Source organism: Mustelus asterias, chromosome 24, assembly GCF_964213995.1.
Source record: "Mustelus asterias chromosome 24, sMusAst1.hap1.1, whole genome shotgun sequence".
NCBI lineage: Eukaryota > Metazoa > Chordata > Chondrichthyes > Carcharhiniformes > Triakidae > Mustelus > Mustelus asterias.
The window spans coordinates 38265597-38289258 of NC_135824.1; the positions used below are offsets into that span (position 1 = coordinate 38265597).

The 23662-nt window shown below is 45.8% G+C and overlaps 1 protein-coding gene across 2 annotated transcripts in view; it reads right to left on the reverse strand.

Moving 5' to 3' along the window:
- The window catches only part of adamts17 (ADAM metallopeptidase with thrombospondin type 1 motif, 17), a 524080-nt gene that overhangs the window by 142708 nt on the left and 357710 nt on the right, over positions 1–23662 (reverse strand). The window contains exons 14-15 of one of the 2 annotated variants that reach the window (XM_078241579.1): positions 11281–11408; positions 828–945 (exon numbers count right to left, since the gene is read on the reverse strand). In XM_078241579.1, the coding sequence (XP_078097705.1) occupies positions 828–945; positions 11281–11408 (246 nt within the window). Of the gene's footprint in view, positions 1–827; positions 949–11280; positions 11409–23662 lie in introns of both variants that reach the window. The other variant, XM_078241578.1, reaches the window with a different exon arrangement.

Genomic DNA, 23662 nt, shown 5'->3' on the forward strand with positions numbered 1-23662 from the left:
GTGATGAGCAGCACCTCAGAAGTGTTGTTAACTAATGCATGAGCTAACGTTTTGAAAGGGAAGTTCAAAAGGTCCTCCTCATGCCCCCCCCCCCCCTCCCAAGGCAGGATATGCCTCCCCACCCACCACTCAGGCTCCTCATGCCCTCACAGGTCAGGTTATGGCACTTCCATGCCCATTGACCTATTTGCTGTATAGAACCAATGAATCTTATAGTTTTTTTCACTCTTTCATGGGATGTGGTAAGGCCAGAATTTGTTAACCATGAACTAAATGGCTTGCAACACCATTACAATGGCTCTGGAGTCACATGTAGGCCAGACCAGATATGGATGATAGATTTCCTTCCCTGAAGGACATGAGTGAGCCAGATGGGTTTTTATGACAATCAGCGATGGTTTCATGGTCATCAATAATACTAAGACTAGATTATGACTTGTCCCCAGAACATATTCTGTTCAATCAGAACAGAGCTCAGCCATAACAAGCTCCGACTCATTTTCCTTTGCATGATTCCTGGAATCTCAGCTCCGCTCTACTGACAAATAGGAAAGCTGGCCACAAATTTAGAAACCTATGATGGTCACAGTTTAATTAGGTTGGCAGTAATTTTAGACTACATGAAAATACTGGCTTTGATTTTCATAAAACAAAAGCTTTGTGATTTGCCAAGGAAATGGTTCCCATGCAGCCTGCAGCCTAAATTAATCCAAAATATTTATTGCTATCCAAATGGTTTTCACCTCACTCCTGTGTGTGGTTTTATAAACACGGCACTTTTAAGAAGATAAAAGCCGGCTACAGCGGCCTCTGTCGTTGGTCCTCACCCATTCCTTTGCTTTGATTGAAATCTCCTCTGATGATCTTGCAGGACTTGTCATCACCATTGCACATCCCACAGCGATCCTCCCTGGCCTCGGAGCCAATGATTCCATCGCAGCCAATCTTCTGTTAATAACAAACAGGTGTCTCTGTTATTGGTTCCATAAAAAAACGCAGCGAGATTTAATTACAAGCAACCACCTGGTGTTGTTTCCGGATATCTTGGGCCATTATTATGAGCAGAATATCATGGCACGACAGGTCCTGAGACCCATACTACTGTCCTAGCTGTGCTGTTAATTAGCTAAACAGAACATAACCAGGTAAAAATACGATTCATAAAACATTTGGTTTGTTTCACAGGATGTCACTGTTCTTGCTCAGTGTATCAGGTGATTGTCAGTTTTACGGATATGTCACAATGAACTGAAACACCTGATAGATTTTTTCAGGGGTGATGGGTAGGGGTGCTGAGCTGATTTTATTACATGAAAACCTCAGCTAAATTCACACAAGTTCCACTCTAAGGTAACCTGGCTGTAGAGATAAGAACACATAAAAGTAATTCACAGCCGTAGAGTTAAACTGAGATGCTGCACCAATGATAAAGACTTCCACTAAATAAAAGGATTATTTCCTTCTTAGAATTATCACTGAATTCCAGTTATTAAACCTTTATACCATCCAAAAGCTCAATTAAAAAAGTAACAAATACAAAGTTATTTGAAAGAGTTATAAACGTTTCCTGAAACTTCCCAAGCAGACTAATTCTGCTCAAAGAACGGACATAGACGCCCAAGGTTTTCAGCCAAACCCCATTATCGTCCATTAGTCTCTGGTACAAATTCCACACAGGCAGGACTATGTATTTTCAGGGTATCTTTTATTGCAGAGAGGGAAAGGTAAACACTGCAGATTTTAGTTTAATAAAAAGATGACATACTATTTTTAAGGCCCGTCTCTTTACAAAGGAGACTTATTGGTTAAAAATGTTTTAAAAGCCTTCACTGTGATGTTACTACAGATAAAATAATGATCTTTAAACAGATTTTATTGTTGCTTGAATCTGGAATTACATTTTAACAGAAGGTATTTAAATAAATGATATAATCAGCCCAGCCCCCCCACACACTCTGTATACCACTGTCTGAGTGATAATTGGTTCTGCTCTCAACTTCTGAAATGACCCACTACACCCACTAATCAGTCAGCGAGATGCCTTGCCTGGGTGTAGAACACACCTGTTCTATCCAGGATGCAGACTGTTATAATAAAGCTCTTTCCCTTTCACAGTTGGGTACATTCATGCAGAACAGCTCAGTGGGAATGGCAGAATGTTTTTGACAGTTATTTTAAACAACAACTTGAATTTATTTTTATTTTGTTCATTTTTGTGCTTGATCGAGGTGATGGAGTTGAGAGTCGGTCTATCGAGTACCATCACCAAGTTTTCCCAGGTGATGAGTAAAACTTCCTCACTCTGCGCAACAACAAGCTCCGACCTCAGAACAGTATCTCCTGCACATTTCTTCTGCTTTTTGTACCAGCTATCGTGTGGTTTGTCAGTGACATTGCTATTTCTACTAAGTTTGGGACAGCTTGGTGCTCCAAACAATTGCTGATTAGGAAGAGGATTGCGACCATCCAAAATTAAATTCACATTAAAGGATCCTTACGGTCCACTAATCAGCTGTGACTCAGTGGATAACACTCTCACCTGAGTTGGAAGATTGGGGTCCAAATCCCACTCTGGAGACCTGAACACAAAATCTAAGCTGACATTCCACAACGGTACTGAGGGAGTGTCACACTGTCAGAGACGCCGCCTTTCTGATGAGATTTCAAACTAAGGCCCTCTCAGGTGGGCATTCTGTGACACTATTTAGAGGGAGAGCAGGGATGTTCTCTGTGGTCTCTTTGTCAATAGCTATCCCTCAACCGGAACCACAAAAATTATTACCTGATTTTTAAAATCTCATATAGTCATTTATGGCACAGAAGTTGCCCATTTGGCCCATCGGATCCACACTAGCTCTCCAATGAGCAATCCAGTCAGTCCCATTGCCCTGCAAACCTGCAACTTTATTTCCTTCAAGTGCCCATCCAATTTCCTTTTGAAATCATTGATCATTTCTGTTTCTGTCACCCTCATGGTGTTACAAGTTGCTAAAACAGTTCCCCTTGCATCACCTACCAAATAACTGTAAATCTGTACCTTGTACCATCAGGTAATGGAAAAGGTCCACCTTGCCAAATTTGTCATTATCTTGCATACTTCTTTAAAATTTCCCCTCCATTTGCTTTGTTCTAATGAGGATGACCCCAGCATCTTCATCCTAACCTTATAACTAAAATGCTACATCCTTGGAACTATTCTGGTAAATCTCTTCTGCACCCTCTCAAGGTTCCTCAATCGCATTCTTCCTAAAGTGTGTTTACCATAACCGATGCAATGCTCCAGCTTGATCCTAACCAGAGCTTTATAAAGGTTCAGCAAAACTCCTCTGCCTTTGTTCTCATTGCCTCGATTTATCAAGCCCAAAATCCCATATGCTTTGCTAACAACTCTCTCAGTATGTCATGCCACATCCAAAGATTAATGAACATGAATCCCCAGGTCTCTCTGTCCCTGCACACTTTTTAGAACTGTGCCATTTGGTCTTAATGGTCTCTCCCTATCCCTTCTGCCAAAATGACATCACCTCACACTTCTCTATTAAGTTGCATCTGCCACTTGTCTGATCATTCTGCTAGCCTTCATCCTCACTGTTTGCCACTCCTCCAAGTTTGGTACCCTCTTTGTTTTCCAGCTATGCTGCATATGGCAATTCCTTAATTTGACCATCATTTTCATCAAACCAATCTCGGTGGTTTCTTTTCTGTGCTCCCAGAATTTTAGTGGCTTCCATGCCCATTGCCTCACGATATACTGAGCAAGATCCTTGTAAGAGGATTGCACTGTGAGTGCTGCCTGGCTGTGAAGAGTGCTTTTGGAATTGAGTCAAAACAGGAAGTCAGGTGAAACAGGCAGCAGAGGCCACAAGAGAGAGTGCTGATTGGTCAGTAAGTCCCACAAGGCAGAGTGCTGATAGATAAGTAAGTCCTCTTTTTAGGTCAAACCAAACCAAGTAAACAAACTCAGATTAAATCAGGACAAAGTAAAAGGGGCAGCTCCCCAAAAAGGAGGGGGAACAGCCCGAACAGAAATCAAAGTACAAAGGAAACTTAAAAACATCAAATTAAAATGTGATTATTGGGGTCAATAATGCACCCCAACCCCTGCGGTGCCCAGCGGGCGCGGAAAGCATCAACCTCGCCCGTGGACACCGCATGCTCCCTCTCCAGGGTCACCTGGCCGCGAACGTAGCCGCGGTAGAGGGGAAGACAGTCAGGATGGACGGCCCCCTCGATCGCCTGCAGCCTGGACCGGTAAATGGCGCGTTTCGCCAGGCCCAGGAGCAGGTTCATGAGGAGGTCGCCATCCCGACCCTCCCCTCTCCGCACCGGGTGTCCGTAGATCAGGAGCGTGGGACTGAAGTGCAGACAAAACATCAACAAAAGGTTCTTTAGGAAAACATAAAGGGGGTGCAGCCTAAGACACACAACATAGACATGGTCCACGGACTCCACAAGGCCGCAGAAAGGGCAGTCTTCGGAGCCCGTGAACCAGTGAATCCTACGGTTGTGCGGAACTGCTGCATGCATCACCCTCCACCCCAGGTCCCCGACGTAATTGGGGGAGATCCCTCCGTAGAGGGACCTCCAGCAGGGACCTCTGCCGCCCGGCGGCAACAAGGCCCGCCAAGGTGTATCCGGGCGACAGGCGAGGAGGCGGTAGTGGAAGGTGTGCAGCAGCAGCCCGCACAGGAAACGCCTCCGCGCGGTAGAAAAAGGCACGGAGGGCATTTCCGCGAGGTGGCTCAGGCTGTGGGGCACCTCACCCAGGGAGGGGGGCAGTAAGTTCCACAAGGCAGAGTGCTGATTGGTCAGTAAGTCCCATAAGGCAGAGTGCTGATAGGTAAGTAAGTCCCACAAGGGAGAGTGCGGATTGGTCAGTAAGTCCCACAAGGCAGAGTGCTGATTGGTCAGTAAGTCCCACAAGGCAGAGTGCTGATTGGTCAGTAAGTCCCACAAGGCAGAGTACTGATTGGTCAGTAAGTCCCACAAGGGAGAGTGCTGATTGGTCAGTAAGTCCCACAAGGGAGAGTGCTGATTGGTCAGTAAGTCCCACAAGGCAGAGTGCTGATTGGTCAGTAAATCCCACAAGGCAGAGTGCTGATTGGTCAGTAAGTCCCACAAGGGAGAGTGCTGATTGGTCAGTAAGTCCCACAAGGGAGAGTGCTGATTGGTCAGTAAGGGCTACTCTTGATTCTCTGAAACTGACAGAGAGTTTGGATTAAAAAAAACTTAAAAGTGACAACACAGGAGAGCTGTGATTTGATTGGCTGACAGGGAGCTGTGCTAAATTTGTAGATCCATTTAAATTACTGAATAGACATTGTGTTGAGACTGAGGTAATAAGGAGATATATAATAAATAGGTTTAAATAAATAAAACATTTTCATATGAGGAACAGTTGAGGACTCTGGGTCTGTACTCGTTGGAGTTTAGAAGAATGAGGGGAGATCTTATTGAAACTTACAGGATACGGCGAGGCCTGGATAGGGTGGATGTGGAGAGGATGTTCCCACTAGTAGGAAAAACTAGAACCAGAGGGCACAACCTCAGGCTGAAGGGACAATCTTTTAAAACAGAGATGAGGAGGAATTTCTTCAGCCAGAGAGTGGTGAATCTGTGGAACTCTTTGCCGCAGAAAGCTGTGGAGGCCAGGTCATTGAGTGTCTTTAAGACAGAGATAGATAGGCTCTTGATTAATAAGGGGATCAGGGGTTATGGGGAAAAGGCAAGAGAATGGGGATGAGCAAAAATATCAATCATGATTGAATGGTGGAGCAGACTCAATGGGCCGAGTGGCCTAATTCTGCTCCTATGTCTTATGGTTTAAGAGGCACTCCTTGACCCAGTGCCCTCTGATCCTGCAATGCCCCAATGCCACAAATCCTTGAAGGTGGCAACACAGGTGGAGAAGGTGGTGAAGAAGGCATATGGTATGCTTGCCTTTATAGGACGGGGTATAGAGTATAAAAGCTGGAGTCTGATGATGCAGCTGTATAGAACGCTGGTTAGGCCACATTTGGAGTACTGCGTCCAGTTCTGGTCGCCGTACTACCAGAAGGACGTGGAGGCGTTAGAGAGAGTGCAGAGAAGGTTTACCAGGATGTTGCCTGGTATGGAGGGTCTTAGCTATGAGGAGAGATTGGGTAAACTGGGGTTGTTCTCCCTGGAAAGACGGAGAATGAGGGGAGATCTAATAGAGGTGTACAAGATTATGAAGGGGATAGATAGGTGAACGGTGGGAAGCTTTTTCCCAGATCAGAAGTGACGTTCACGAGGGGTCACGGGCTCAAGGTGAGAGGGGCGAAGTATAACTCAGATATTAGAGGGATGTTTTTTACACAGAGGGTGGTGGGGGCCTGGAATGCGCTGCCAAGTAGGGTGGTGGGGGCCTGGAATGCGCTGCCAAGTAGGGTGGTGGAGGCAGGCACGCTGACATCGTTTAAGACTTACCTGGATAGTCACATGAGCAGCCTGGGAATGGAGGGATACAAACGATTGGTCTAGTTGGACCAAGGAGCGGCACAGGCTTGGAGGGCCGAAGGGCCTGTTTCCTGTGCTGTACTGTTCTTTGTTCTTTGAGTTGTAAACTTGGTGTGCTCTCCAGCTTGATGAAGAGTCACCTGGGTGATGCATTGGGGTGGCCACGTGTGAAATGCTGCAAAGATCCTCACTGACCATCCGCACAAGAGAGTAACAGTCTCCTTCAGCACTGGCTCTCAGCCATGTCTAGGTGTCTTTGTATCTACCTGTAGTCAGCATTGTGTCTCCTTTGTGGCTCTCATCCCCTTTCTTTGGCCACCTGTCGATCTGTCCTTCCTCTGAAGGCTGCTGTCTTCATCTCCAATGCCCCTGATGTCTGACAGTGCAGCACCCATATTCAACTGCAGCCTTTTTGGTGCTCAAATGGGGTGCAAACAGCCTTGCCGACTGCTCTGACGCACCCACTATGCCAGGAGGATGAGGACCCCCTGAACTAGCAATATTGTTAATGCTGGCTCCTCCCCTTACCCGTGGGGGGCTGCTGCAACATTAACTTCCTGAGGGCTTATCCTTTAACCAAAACATGAACACTCACCCTTTTCAACTGTTTTCACCTCTGTGATGTGATCCTCTCTTGACTGCAACTGGTCAAAGGCAGACAGCTAATGAATGCCCCCAGGAAAATGCTGAAGTTCTTAGAGCTGGATTTTTAATGAGTCCTTAATGAGTTTAATTGCCCTTTCTTGGATCGCAGGTGAGTTTAGAGGCTTATGCTCCCCACTGCCTTACAAATGTCACTGAAACCAGAAATGGAGGTGGGATGACTTGGTGCCCACATCTTGTTCTGGTCGAAATCAATCCACGAAAATCTAGCCCCAATAGTATGGGAGGCTTAAATCCCTCATGTTTGATTTTGTGTAATGTGAATGTGTTCATGTAAATACAAAATTTTAAATAAATCCAAGGTGTCTGTGTAGCTTGTTCATTTTCTTCCCTTCGTCCATTAGTTCTGCCTCAGCAGAATTTCCCTCCTGTGGGAGGGAAGAGTTCAAGTGACGGATAACAGTCATGGCAATACTTCAAATGAGGAAGATTCTTCTAAATCAGTCACTCGGAAGGCTGGCATTTATTGTGCGTTTTCAGTTGCCCTCAGACAGTGGGTGGGATTTTCTATGCAATCTTTTGGTCCTGTCGTTGTCAAAGGGTTTTTCATTGGATGCACCTGTTGCAGCCGGGAAACCTGCAGCAGGGGTGCGCCGTCGGCAGGACTGGAAAATCCCACCGGCATGAATGGCTGTGAAAATTCTGGTCAGTGATGCTCAGTTTTCTTCCTGAACCAATCTTTTTTTCGTTTTCAGCAGTTTGTTACAACTCAGTGGCTTGCTAGACTAGTTCTCCTTATACACCTATGACTATGTGGCCAAATTCCTCTCCAACTCGATTTTCAAATTTGCTGACAACACCACTGTAGTGGGTCAGATCTCAAACAATGACAGTGTACAGGAATGAAATAGAGTCTGGTGAACTGGCGCAAAGACAATAATCTCTCCCTCAATGTCAACAAAAGTAAGAAGATTGTCATCGGCTTCAGGAAGAGTAGTGGAGAACATGCCCCTGTCTACATCAACGGGGATGAAATAGAAATGGTCGAAAGCTTCAAGTTTTGAGGTGTCCAGATCACCAACAACCTTTCCTGGTCCCCCCATGCCGACACTATCATTAAGAAAGTCCACCAACACCTCTACTTTCTCAGAAGACTAAGGAAATTTGTCATGTCAGCTATGACTCTACCAACTTTTACAGATGCACCATAGAAAGCATTCTTTCTGGTTGTATCACAGCTTGGTATGGCTCCTGCTCTGCCCAAGACTGCAAGAAACTACAAAAGGTCATGAATGTAGCCCAATCCATCACGCAAACCAGCCTCCCATCCATTGACTCTGTCTACACTTCCCGCTGCCTCGGCAAAGCAGCCTGCATAATTAAAGACCCCACGCAACCCAGACATACTCTCTTCCACCTTCTTCCGCGGGGAAAAAGATACAAGTCTGAGGTCATGTACCAACCGACTCAAGAACAGCTCCTTCCCTGGCTATCAGACTTTTGAATGGACCTACCTCACATTAAGTTGATCTCTATCTATACCCTAGCTATGACTGTAACATTACATTCTGCACTCTCTCCTTTCCTTCTCTATGAACGTTATGCTTTGTCTGTATAGTGCGCAAGAAACAATACTTTTCACTGTAAACTAATACATGTGACAATAATAAATCAAATCAAAAGTTCAGAAGGCAGTCAGGAGACAACAACATTGATGAGAAACTGGAGTCATACATAAACCAGAGCAGTTTTCCTTCCCTAAAGGACATTCGTGAACATGTCGGATTGAATGGATTAATCTGCTAATTGCAGACTTTGTTTAACTGAAGAGTGGTTCAGTGGAGTTGTTTTAACTCGCATTCTCTGGATTATCAAACCAAATTACTGGATTACCAGCTCTGACGAAGGGGCATCCTGACGCGAAACGTTGACTTTATTCTCTCTCCACAGGTGCTGTCACACCTGCTGAGATTTTTTTGCTTTTGTTACTGGATTACCAATTCAGTTAAACAATGGTGAACAGAGTCCATTGTAATTGTTCACCATGGTCTATTAATATCTACACCATGGGTCATATAACGAGCATTCATTATTTACACAGGCGGCACGGTGGGTCAGTGGTTAGCACTGCTGCCTTACAGTGCCAGGGACCCAGGTTCTACTGCAGCCTTGGGTCACTGTCTGTGTGCAGTTTGTATGTTCTCCCCGTGTTGGCGTGGGTTTCCTCTAGGTGGTCCCGTTTCCTCTCACACTCCAAAGATGTGCAGATTAGGTTGACTGGCCATGCTAAATTGTCCCTTAGTGTCAGGGGGACTAGCAGGGTAAATATGTGGGGTTACGGGGATAGGGCCTGGGTGGGATTAATGTCGGTGCACTCTCGATGGGCTGAATGACCTCTTTTTGCACTGTAGGGATTCTATGATATGACGGGATTCGATTCTGCCCAAAAAACCACGGAATCTGTCGATTGCATAAGACTGCTCGTTAATTCACAGCCACTGTACACTGCCACAACACATACATCCATAACTGTGGTTCACAGGAGCGATCTCATTGTGATATTTAAGATGATTAAAGGATTACATCAGGGGTGTGGGGAGAAAAGAATTCTTCTGGTGGGGGTTCAAAACAACACAAATTAAAATTAGAGCTAGACCATTCAGTGGTGATGCCAGGAAGCACTGCTGATTTACTGTTATAATGTTTTATCTATTTACCCAATCTACCATTGCCAACTCTCCTCTCATACCAATGTAAATGGATTTGTTTAAGTTTAAGGTTATTGTTTGGCACTGGAGTAAGATGCACTCAAACTTAAATGGAATTTAATTGCAGCATGATCAGTAAAAGACAATCTTTTCCTATGAAATTAATTGAACTTGGCTCATTGCAATACCAGGCCTTAGAAAGCTTTCTCCCTAGCTGGTTCCACATCATGTTGTTCTTGCAAGAATTCTGCAAACTCATCTTTCAAACCTCCTTGGCCAATTTGCTTTGGGACTCATTTCAGAATGTGATCCCAAATGGAACTAAAACACACCATTTATAATGAGAAAACTACATTCCTAGAAAACAGAACAGAATTGAAATTATCTCCATGACAACACAGCTTTATAAACAGTAAGTAGTCTCACAACACCAGCTTAAAGTCCAACAGGTTTATTTGATTGCACGAGCTTTTGGAGCGCCGCTCCTTCATCAGGTGAGTGCAGGATTTGTTTCACAAACAGGGCATCTGATGATGATGATGATGATGGTGAATGTCATCATCTCACGTGAGAACACCATCCACCAGGTACATGGTACATATTCTCGTGACTCGGCCAACATTGTTTACCTGACGCTGCAGGAGAGGATGTCCCGAGGCATGGTACATTGGCGAGACCATGCAGACGCTACAACAACGGATGAATGGACACCACTCGACAATCACCAGGCAGGGGGATCTTCCTGTCGGGGCACACTTCAGCAGTCAAGGGCATTCAGCTTCTGATCTTCGAGTAAGTGTTCTCCAAGGCGGCCTCCACGACACACAACAATGCAGAATCGCTGGGCAGAAACTGATAGCCAAGTTCCGCACACATGATGATGGCCTCAACCGAGATCTTGGGTTCATGTCACACTATCTGTAACCCCCACGCCTTGCCTGGGCTTGCAAAATCTCACTAACTGTCCTGGCTGGAGACAATTCACACCTCTTTAACCTGTGCTTAACCCTCTCTCCACTCACATTGTCTGCACCTGTTAAGACTCGCATTCCAACCATTATCTTGTAATTGAGTTTGTGTCTATATATGCCCTGTTTGTGAAACAAATCCTGCACTCACCTGATGAAGGAGCAGCGCCCCGAAAGCTCATGCAATCAAATAAACCTATTGGACTTTAACCTGGTGTTGAGAGACTACTTACTGTGCCTACCCCAGTCCAACGCCGGCAACTCCACATCACAGCTTTATGAATAATAGAAGCATATAAACACCTTATTTGTTGATAACAAACTTTTACGAATTTTTTCATTGAGGATTTTCACTGAGATTTAAAAATATTCTAAAACCTTTAATAAAATAACAGATGGAGGGATTTGATATGAATGTATTCATCTGTAATCTAACGTCATCCCAGGAAAGAATTAGTCACTTTCTGATTGTCACAGGCAGAGAGTTGATGTTCTTACAGATGTCTTACGCTGAGACTCACCTTACACTTGCCATTCACACAAAGGTCCGTCTCATAGGGCCCACAAGGAGTGCCGTCGAGAACTCTCTCGGCTATTAGGACAGGATGTTCTTTTCCGAAAGGGGAGCAATACAGAGCACACGGTTCATCTGAAATGGGAAAAGGCATCGCTGATCAGCAAAGTCTGATTACAGGTCAGGTTGTTAGCACCACATAACTCAAGAGGAGAATATCAATCTAATAATTTCTACATTTACAAAGGAAATACAACTCAGGTTGAGATAACTGAGTGAATATAAATCAAATTAACATCTAATATGTAAATGCAACAGGTCCTTAAACAATTCTTGGTTGAGCTGAAATGACAATTGCACCCTCCTCGGTGAGTCAGAAGATTGCGGGTCAGAACTCTCAGTTTAGACAATGTTCCAGATCACTAAAGAGTGAGTATTGCACTGGCAGAGGAGTTGTCACGTGTGTTAGGTGTTTGCAATAATCCAGCTTCTGGTGAGAAGCCGACTCCACATCTGGATGTGGTGCACAATGCGTGAATTCCTGACACATCTAGCTGGTGGCTGAAGCTCTCCACAAAGTATGCTCATGTAAAGTTGGCCCTGTTCAACGGAACGCAGTCTGTTTGTTCCAACGATTTAGGTTAAAGACATTAACAGCAGAAAGTTTTCGCAAAATCCTGCTTTCTCTCTCAACTATCATGAATAAAAAATTAACTGCTCATTCACCTCCCTGCTGTCTGTGGGATGCTGACAGTGCAGAATGTCTCCCAAGTATTATTATGAATAATACATTAAAAGTCTTATATCTCCGTGTTCTCATAAAAAGATAGAAAACAGGAGCAAGAGTAGGCCATTCAGCCCTTTGGACCTGCTCCGCCATTCGTTATGATCATGGCTGCTCATCCAACTCAGTAACCTGTTCCCGCTTTCCCTGCCACATCCTTTGATCCCTTCAACCCCAAGAGCTATATCTAATTCCTCTTTGAAAACATACAATGCTTTGGCCTCAACTGCTTTCTGTGGCAGAGAATCCCACAGGCTGACAGTTCTCTGGGTTAATAAATGTCTTCTCATCTCAGTCCTAAATGTTCTACCCTGTATTCTCAGACTGTGACCCCTAGTTCTGGACTCCCTCGTCATTGGGAGCATCCTTCCTGCATCTACCCTATCTAATCCTGTTAAAATTTTATAGGCTTCTATGAGATTCCGCCTCATTTTTCTGAACTGCAGAAAATATAATCTTAACCAACTCAATCTCTCCTCATACGTCAGTCCCACCTTCCCAGGAATCAGTCTGGTAAATCTTCCCTGTACTGCCTCTACAGCAAGAACATCTTTCCTCTCTGGCAACAAAACTTTCTTTCAGGTCAGTTCTTTGTCAATTTTTCCCAAAATATATCTATATTTCTAACAGAAACTGCCAATGTAAACTTGTTGCAGTTTCAGTACAAGGGGGCATAACTATAGGGTTCGTGGTGGGAGATACAGGACGGATATCAGAGGTAGGTTCTTTACGCAGAGAGTGGTTGGGGTGTGGAATGGACTGCCTGCAGTGATAGTGGAGTCAGACACTTTAGAAACATTTAAGCGGTTATTGGATAGGCACATGGAGCACACCAGGATGATAGGGAGTGGGATAGCTTGATCTTGGTTTCAGATAAAGCTCGGCACAACATCGTGGGCCGAAGGGCCTGTTCTGTGCTGTACTGTTCTATGTTCTATGTGCTACACACCTCCACCAGCAAAGGTGCTTGTTTCACATCTCCCACCTCCTCAGCCTCAACTGCAGAACAACTTCTATACACTGAACTCTACTCTGCTTCTAAATTGCCTATTTTTGGAGTTTATTGCAACAGAAGCAAATCAAAGTATTAATATTATTGATAAACCAAGGATGAATGGTGTTGATGCTAACCTCCATTGGCTCCTGGTCAGGTAATGCTCGATTTTAAAATTTGCATTATTGTGTTCTAATCTCTCTAGGACCTTTACCTTCCGTGTCTCGATAACCTCCATGTCTGTGTCGATATGCGTGATCTTCTTGGAGATCCTCTCCAAGTGGAGAGGATCTCCAAGAAGATCGCGCATATCGACACAGACATCAAGTTTCTACAAAAGCTAATGGTATTTGCTACCAAATAAACCTGTTGGACTTTAACCTGGTGTTGTTAAAACTCTTACTCGATAATCTCCCTCAGTCTCTCCATGGCCTTGACCTTCGCCGATTCTCTAATCTCCCCCAGTCCTCCAACCCGCTCAGATATTTGCGCTCCCCCATTTCTGGCCTCTTGCACATCCCCAATTTTAATCGCTCCAACGCCGGTTGTTGTGCCTTCAATTGTCAGTTCTCCAACTCTCGAATTCTATCCCGAACCCACTTGTTTGCTCTCTTTCCTTCTTTAAGTCTCTCCCAAAAACCTGCCTCTTTGACCAAGCTTTTGTCCCCTCTCCTAATACCTCTTTAAGTGGTCCAGTGTTACCTTCGGTCTGAACAGCACTCCTGTGAAGCATTATGAAAGAGCTTACCAAGTTAAAGGTGCTATTAAATGAAAGTATTTTTGTTGTAAAATGGGGATGGAGTTACATTTGCCACCATGGTTCAATTGTTCCTGCTTTCTAAATTGCTTCACCTCAAAATTACACTTGGTCTTGAGTTCCTAAATTCCTAGTTCAATGTCATTCGAGATTAACCATTAACTAAATGATTACAATAACATGTTACCACTGAATAATGCCTCAGAATCTATCCAAGGATTATTTTTATTAAAGTAGATGCTTGCATTTACGCAGAGTGTTCACATCCTCAGTATACCCCAATATGCTTCATAGGTAATTAGTGAACTTTTGAAATGCAGTCACTGTTGTTTACATAGAAAAATATACAACAACTAATTTGTACTGAAAAAAAATCCCAAAATAACAAATTACTGGTATTAACTGAAACGAAGATTGGAAGAATTCCCCACTCTTCTTTCACATCAATTGGGCAAGATCTCATGTTAACATCTCAAACAGTGCAGTGCTCTGTCAGCGCTGCACTGAAGTGTCAACTCAGATTTTATACTCAAATTCAATTCAACCGTGAACCACTAATTTTCTGGTTGAGAAGCAAGAGTGCTTCCTACCCAGTCATGGCAAATTTAGCAACTTCATCAAAGCTATTTTTTAAATTCACAATGACATATTAGGAAGCATGCATTGACAATTTAAAAATATCTTTCACAGCGTGTGGGTGTTGCTGGTTAGGCAAGCGTTTGTCACCTATTCCTAATTTTCCTCGAGAAGGTGGGGAGCCACCTCCTTGAACCGCTGCAGTCCATCTGGAGTAGGTGCACCCACAGAGCTGTTAGGAAGAGACCAGAGTTTTAAACCAGCAATGGTTGGCACTATTGGCTAAAGATGGCTGCAACTGCTTCATCCTTGTCTTTTGCACTGTTGTGTTGGGCTTCTCCATCTTTTGAGGACGGGGATAATAGTGGCGTCTCCTTCTCCAGCGAGTTGTTTAATTGTCCACCACCACTCAGGGCTGGATGTGGCAGGACAGCAGAGCTTTAATCTGATCAGTTGGCTGTGGAATCGCTTAGCTCCGTCTATCACTTGCTCTTTGGTGTGCATATAGTACTTGCATTGTGTTCTAACTTCACCAGGTTGGGCCTCTTCTTAGATATAAAGCTAAATATAACGTTCAGTTCCTTATAAAGCATTTTACAATAATAATGCCACTGTGAATGTTTTAGAGATGTAAATGTAATACCAGATTTTATGAAAAGTTTCTCTTGCTTACAGCACATATTGATTGTGGAGACCAACTGTACCTGCAGTTTTCTATAGTGTTCCTAATTCATGCACCTATCATACACAGCTTCACACAGTCGACTTGGCACAACCTACATTTACGCAACAAATCTTGCTCAAAAGGTTGACATAGAAGCACTTGACAAAAATCAGATACAAAAGTAATAAAACAAGGGATTTACATTTATATTGTGCCTTATATCTTTGGATATCCCAAGGCATTTTAAAGCAAATGACTAGAGTGTGACTGTTGTAATGAAGGCAGCACATTGCACACAACAAACAGCAATTTGATAATCTGTTTTAGTGCTGTTCCTCAAGTAATATTGGTAGAGCATGGGGAATAGTTTGCGTGCTTTTCTCTGAATAATGCAATGGAATCTTTAACCTTAGAGGCAGACGGGGCCACAATTTCATAGCATTGTGTAATGGTTTGTGGTGAACCATCGTTGGTTCCCACTGGATAGTACTGGGCCAGGGCTGGCCAGCACTATGGGAATGTATATAGGTTACTGTGGGATTGTACTAATGTTGTTGTTGGGCTAGGGTGGGATTGATACACCTGTGATTGTTACTGTTGTGGCACATCCCAGTCGGGCTCCGCCTCCTGGGAGAGGTATAAGACCCCCTGCTCAGACGGGACCCCTTCAGTCTGGGATAGTGTGTTAAAGTTCTGATAGTTCCATTGTTAGTTAATAAAAGCCTTCTTTTACCGAAGCTTTGAGCCTCGTGTCCAATTGATGCGCATCATGGTTACAACACAGAAAGTGGCCATTTGGCCCACCAAGTCATTGCTGAACTCTGGAACAACAATCCAGATAGTCTTGCTTCTTCACAACTACCCTGTGCCCCTGCGTTTTTTTTCTTTCAAGTATTTATCTTGCTCTCCTTTGAAAGTCAGGATTGTCAATACATTCCAAATCCAAACTACTCATTACTTAAAAAAGATTTTTCTAATGTTGCTTTTGCTGATCACTTTAAATCAGTATTCTCATGTTCCAGACCATTCTAGCAATGAGACAGTTTCTGTCAGCCCATCTAGATCTCTCATGATTTTGAATACTTCTAGAAAATCTCTTCTTGACCTGTTATTCTCTAAGGACAACAACCCCAGTTTGTCCAATCTCGTCACTGGACACAGGTGAGGTCCCAGAGGATTGGAGGATAGCTAATGTGGTCCCGTTATTTAAGAAGGGTAGGAAGGATAACCCGGGAAATTATAGGTCGGTGAGCTTGACGTCCGTGGTCGGGAAGTTGTTGGAGAGGATTCTTAGAGATAGGATGTATGCGCATTTAGAAAGGAATAAACTCATTAACGATAGTCAGCATGGTTTTGTGAGAGGGAGGTCATGCCTCACTAACCTGGTGGAGTTTTTTGAAGAAGTGACTAGAATGGTTGACGAGGGAAGGGCTGTGGATGTCGTCTATATGGACTTTAGTAAAGCGTTTGACAAAGTCCCTCATGGTAGGTTGGTGCAAAAGGTTGGATCTCATGGGATAAAGGGGGAGGTGGCTAGATGGGTGAAGAACTGGCTTGGTCACAGAAGACAGAGGGTGGTAGTGGAAGGGTCTTTTTCTGGCTGGATGCCTGTGACTAGTGGTGTTCCGCAGGGCTCTGTATTGGGACCGCTGCTGTTTGTGATTTATATAAACGATCTGGAAGAAGGTGTAACTGGGGTGATCAGTAAGTTTGCGGACGACACAAAATGGCTGGACCTGGAGATAGTGAGGAACAATGTCAGAGGCTACAGAAGGATATAGATAGGCTGGAAATTTGGGCAAAGAAATGGCAGATGGAGTTCAATCCAGATAAATGCGAAGTGATGCATTTTGGTAGAACTAACGTAGGGGGAAGCTATATGATAAATGGCAGAACCATAAAGGGTGTCGATACGCAGAGGGACCTGGGTGTGCAAGTCCACAGATCCTTGAAGGTGACGTCACAGGTGGAGAAGGTAGTGAAGGAGGCATATGGCATGCTTGCTTTTATAGGACGGGGCATAGAGTATAAAAGTTGGGGTCTGATGTTGCAGTTGTATAGAACGTTGGTTCGGCCGCATTTGGAATACTGCGCACAGTTCTGGTCGCCACACTACCGGAAGAACGTGGAGGCTTTAGAGAGAGTGCAGAGGAAGTTTACCAGGATGTTGCCTGGTATGATAGGGCTTAGTTATGAGGAGAGATTGGGTAAACTGGGGTTGTTCTCACTGGAAAGACGGAGGATGAGCGGTGACCTAATAGAGGTGTATAAAATTATGAAAGGCATAGATAGGGTGAACGGTGGGAAGCTTTTTCCCAGGTTGGTGGTGACGTTCATGAGGGGTCATAGGTTCAAGGTGAGGGGGGGGGGGGGGAGGTTTAACACGGATATCAGAAGGACGTTTTTTACACAGAGGGTGGTGGGAGCCTGGAATGCGCTGCCGGGCAAGGTGGTGGAGGCGGACACACTGGGAACGTTTAAGACTTATCTAGATAGCCACATGAACGGAGTGGGAATGAAGGGATACAAAAGAATGGTCTAGTTTGGACCAGGGAGTGGCGCGGGCTTGGAGGGCCGAAGGGCCTGTTCCTGTGCTGTTTTGTTCTTTGTTCTTGTTCTATCCCTATAACTGAAGTTTCTCATTCCTACAACCATTTCTGAGAATGTTTTCTGCAGAATTGAGCACAATATTCCAGTTGAAGCCAAACCAGAGTTTCCAGATGTTCATCAGAACTTCCTTTTGCATTCTGTGCCTTTATTTATAAAGCTCAGGATCCTGTCAGCCTTTTTTATTGTTTTTTCACCTGCCCTGCCACTTTGAATTATTTATGCGTATATATCCCGAGTCACTTTATTCCTGCACTCACAATAAAACTGTACCCTTTGTCCTTACAACCTGTTTTAAACAAGGATGTAATATTCTGTTTATATGTCCGGAAGTCTCCAGTTCTCTGGCATCATCCACATATCTAAGATTGGAAGATTAAGACCAATGCCTCTGCAATGTCCATCCGTATTTCCTGCAGGAATCTAGGATACATTCCATCTGGACCTGGTGACTTACCTATTTTAAATACAGCCAGCCTTTCCAGCACCTCCTCTTTATTAATTTTTATCCTAACCAGCATCTCAACTACCTCCTCTTTCATTGTGACATTATCTTCTACCTTGGTAAGGACAGATGCAAAGGACTCATTTAGCATCTCAGCCATATTCTTTGTCCCCATGCATAGGTTCCTTTATAATCAAGAATTGGTCCTACTTCTCTTTTTACTACCCTTTCACTATTTAGCATAGAATCCCTACAGCGCAGAAACAGGCCATTCAGCCCATTGAGCCTGCACTGACAACAATCCCACCCAGGCCCCATCCAGGTAACCCCACTTTATTTACCCTGCTAATCCTCCTGATAATAAGGGGAAATTTAGCATGATCAATCAACCTAACCCACATCTCTTTGGATTTCGGTGCCTATAGTAGATTTTTGGGTTGCTTTATTTTAACTGCTAGTTTATTCTTTGAAACACTTTGTCCCTCTTATTTCCTTTTCACTTTTCCACTGAACTTTGTGCCTGGTCCTCGCTTGTAATATCAGTCTAACATCTGCTGCACTTTTTCTGCTTCAGCTGATTCTCTCTCTTTCTTCATTGAGGGAGCTCTGGATTTGGTTGCGCTCCCTTTCCACCACATGGGAAAGTATCTCGACTGCACCTGAACCACCTCCTTTTAAAAGTCCAATGGTGGATTACATTTCTGTCCACAAATCTTTGATTCCAATTTACCCAGGCCAGTTCCTTTCTTAACCCACTAAAATAGGGTCTCATCTGAAAGACTCTGACAGTGCAGTCAGAGGGCACTGCATTGGAGGATGAATCCAGATTATATGCCTAAAACTGTCATGAGGTTTGAATCCACAACCTTCTTCCTCAGAGATGAGTCTGCCACCCCGTGAGCCGTGACTAACACCTAAAATGTTCAATAACACAGAATGACAAAGGAGCACCAAATTTGTTTAATTCACAGACCATGTACAATTCACACTGCCATGGCCAAGCTACTAAACCTTCTGACCTAGGCAATGAAATGTGCATCAAATAATATTGACCTGTTAAATGGCAACTCCCAAATGTAGTTAAGCAAGGATTCCAGGTTTCAAGCCAAAATTACAAGTGTTGCTATTCAACTATTCAATATAGAGCAGGCAGCTCAAATCCTTGGAGAGATATCACTCATGTTGCCTCTGCAAATCCACTGGCAGAATAGGCGTACCAAAGTAAGTGTTCTCTCCCAGGCTGATATCCCCAGCATTCTGGTCACGCTCGACCAGCTGCGATGGACGGTCCACATTGTTCTCATGCAAGACTCCTGAAAGTGTTCTACTCCAAGCTTCACAATGGCAAGTGATCACTAGGAGGGCAGAGGAAACACTACCAGGTCACTCTGAAAGCCTCCCTAAATAAATGCAACATCCCCATTGACACGTGGGAATCGCTTGCCTTCGAACACAAAGTGGAGAAGAAGCATCCGCGAAAGCACCAATCATCCCAAGTGTCACCAGGTGGAGCACACGGAGGTAAAGTGTAAACAGCAGAAAAAGGGAACAGAATCCAGAATGTCCCACCCGCCGACCTCATCAAACACCAACTCCCAAACCTGTGACCCAGTCTGCGGCTCCAGGATTGGGCTATTCAGCCACTGCAGAAGCCACCTCCCTGGAGTGGAAGCAAATCATCCTTGACCCTGAGGGACTGCCAAAGATTCAGTGGTATTCAAGGCTAATCTTTGGTACCTATCTTGTGTGTTCTTTGTGTTAAAATGCAGCCTGAAAATGGTTGCCTTGCATCATATATTGGAATTAATTGCGTTTATGCTTTAATTTAATCATGCTGTTGGGATGCACTCCTCAATTGTAATCTCCCTGGGCATTGTCTGTGCTTCAGTGCTCAGTAATGGGGCAGCTAGTGAGACTGTACTTCAGTTGAACTTTAGGCGTGTATATAGATCTTAAAATGAACTTAATTCAGTTTGAAAGCTCATTTAACTTGCCTGTGCATTGTAACTTGGAAGTTAACATTATGCAGAGAAAAGAAAGAGTTTGATGGTCAGTCTCTGGTGACATTTCTCCAAGAAATGAAAGATCAAAAGGAAATATATACAGGATGAATATTGGAATACAAGTATTGCATTCAGTCCCTCAAGCAAGATCCGACATTCAGTGAGATCATGGCTGATTCACCTTTGATCCATTTTGCTTGAAACCCGTACCTAACAAAAAGGAGGGTCATTACATTCTACTCCAGAAGTGCAAGTTTAGCAGGCACTGCAAAGCATTACTAAGTTAGTGAATAAAGTGTCCAGAGCAGGAACACAGGCAGGGTGAAGAAGTGAATCAAGACTAGGACTAGAAGGGATTCGCCAATCGGGAATCAGCGTGAATTAGACATGCTCAATAAAAGTCTGATTCGGGTGCTCCATCAGTGAGGGTTAGTGAGGAGGTAAGTGTATAGCGTCCGACGGTTCTCTATTACTCACGGATGTCCTGTTGTTGCGGCCATTTTCTGTCTCGGGTTGGTGGCGGCTCTGCGAGTGTGTGTGAGGAGGTGAGGGGGTTGTTGCTCTGCAGGGTCTCCAATGTCCGACTTGCAGCACAGACCCAGGTCTCAGCACTGACCTCGGGTCTTGCGGTGCTGCTGGGTCCAAGTGCACTCAGCTCACTTCCAGCTGAAGGATGTGACAAAGCCCTTGCAAATTGCACTGCTGCAGCCTCTCAACTTTTCAAGGAGCTGTGATTGTGGGGAGCATGTTGCTGGGAGAATTGGGGGGGGGGGTGGTGGCTGTTACTGTTGATGTGCTAGGGGCAAGCAGTGTTCCATAACCTCTACATGTTCCTCTCCATCTCCAATCACCATACACCACTGCCCCCCCGACCCCTGGCCCCTTCAGAGTGACAAAATGGCTTTTTCTATGCAACCAATCGATCTTGCTGTTCTTTTGGTTGCTGCTGGAGCTGAGGAGGAGGAGCAGGAGGAAGAATTGCAGGCAGAGGAGGCCCAGGCCTTACCACTTGCAGGAGTAGAGGAAAATGACCAACAGAGGCAGGAGGTAGCCGCCATTCACCCCGGGGGTTGGCGGCGGTGGGCGGGGGCATTCAGGAGGAGGGAGCAGAGACCCCGGCAGTTCCGTGCACAGGTGTCCTTCAAGCAGATGTCAGATACCGTGTGCTGCTAACGTCTCCGACTCCGAAATTAGACTGTGCAACACCTGTGCAACTTGTTGCAGGACCTGGCACCTAGAGGCAGGGGCCGGGGGGGGGGGGGGGGGGGGTGGCACCCACTCTCGGTGGCTGTCAAATTGACGGCCGCTCTAAACGTCTACGCTACTGGCTCTTTCCAGACCCCAAGCGGAGATGTTTGTGGCATCTCCTAATCTGCCGTGCACACCTGCATCAACTTCATCCTGTTCATCAACTTCAAGCTCGACCAAGCCCATCAGGAAGTCCGGGCTGCAGGGTTCGCAGCCATTGCGGGGATGCCTAATGTGCAAGAGGCGATTGACTGCACACACGTCACCCTCAAGGCCCCCCTACAGAATCTGTAAATAGGAAGGGGTTCCACTCCCTGAATGTTCAGCTAGTGCGCGACCAAAATATGACCATCACGCACGTCTGCACCAGACATTCAGGCAACGTGCATGATAGTTTCATTGTCAGGAGCTCGGAGATCCCGGAGGCATTCGAAGAGTAGTCCAGGCTGCGAGGTTGGCTCCTGAGTGATATGGGTTACCGCTTCGGACATGGCTGATGACGCCTGTGCGGAGGCCTGTGTCTGAGGTGGAGACCTGCTATAATGAGGCCCATGTAGCCACCCGCACGATAGTGGAGAGGTGCATTGGGCTCCTCATGATGCGATTCCGGTGCCTGGACCGATCTTGTGAGGCCCTCCGATACAGCCGATCTGTTTTCGCATTGTGGTTGTGTGCTGTGCCTTGCACAATCTGGCTCTACAGAGAGGTGACCTATTGGAGGAAGAGGAGGACGTGGAGGCTGACCAGCCAGGTGTCACTGGGGAGGATGACCAGCAGGAGGAGGAGGAGGAGGAGGAAGAGGAAGGTGAGGAAGAGCCTATGCCGAGGAACACCAACCAGGCGCTGGAGGCATGCGAGGGCCGCAGTTCACTCGCTAGGAGTTTGTGTCTGTGGGTTACATCCCCACCTCCCCCAAATTCCTTTTATATCCTGCAACATTGTCACACCAGAGTGGTGGGCCTGGGTACTCTGTGTTAGTGAGTTTTTTTGGCAGCCAGGAGGGTGATGACAACTCATTAAGCACCATTATGGTGATGCCCTGGTGCAAACTAGTCTGACTCCTACCTGAGCTCCGCATGCACGCTGGCACCTGGGCCCATGTCTGTGTAGTGGGTAATGGATCTGAAGCCCCCATACAGGGCCCTGGGGCAGGTGGGGTGGGGGATGGGAGGGAATTGCTCATGGGGTCTGGGGAACCAATGGCTTCCTTTTCTCAGTGACACAGCATTGAGGGGCCTCCCCAAGAGAATTCATAATCGAGACAAATTAGTAACAGGTGGGTGGTGAAAAAAACATTTATTTACAATAAAGATGCTTAAACAAGATGTTCTAGCATAAAAACTTGTGAACAGAAATCGTTAATGTGCTTAAATATCCTTCATCCGTGCCATCTCAGTGCAACTACAACTTCCTAATCTTATGTGGCCTACCACGACGTCTCAGTGATTCCCCAGAATGTACATTGGAGGTGGAGGAGGCCAGCTGCCTGTGATGCGGGTGGCGGCATCCTCTGGAGGCCCTGGACCTTGAGGGCCCTGGGTATCTAGGACGTTTCCATGACACCCTCTTCATCCCGCTGCCCCTGAGATGCCCCGGTGTCAGGAAGAGGGGAGTCAGAAGGTGTAGCCACAGCCTCCTGGCTGGATGGCCCCAGCATGGGCTTGAGCCCTTCCTCCTCCTTTGGGGTTCCTGTGGGCCTCTGGGTCACTCCATGGGATGGCAGTGCTTCTGCAGTAAGTTCCAGAAGCTCTGGCGTCACCTGGCACTGCCAGTCCTGGAGGACCACCTACGTCCTACACATGGTGGTCGAGCCCTCTGCGATGGCCACCTCTCAATGGCTACAGCAAATGCCCTCTGAGACTCGGCCATGCTCTGCAAGCCCTCAGCCATGGCCCTCTGAGACTGGGCCACGTTCTCAATGGCTGCTGCCATAATCCACTGGGTCCCCTGCAAGCTCTCCAGCCTCTCAGCCATGGGCGGCTGAAACTCGAGAAGTCTGTTCAGCCCCTCAGCTGTGGCCTGCTGTGACTCGGCCATCACTTGGAGCCTGCCACTCATGGTGAGGATCCCCTGCCCCAGGCTTTCCACTGCAGACACCATCCTTGCAGTGTTGGCCTGGGAAGCACACAAGACAGGCAATATCTGGTCCACCTGAAAGCTTTGGGACTCCTCCCAACAGCCTCGCAGTTGGTCCAGTGTGGCCGTCAGCCCCTCCTGCATTCCCGGACTCTGGTGCTAAATCTCCAGCAGCTGAGGGAGAAGTGATCCCAGAGGCCCAGCATGTAGCCTGGGACCAGCCGAGTCCTCCGCA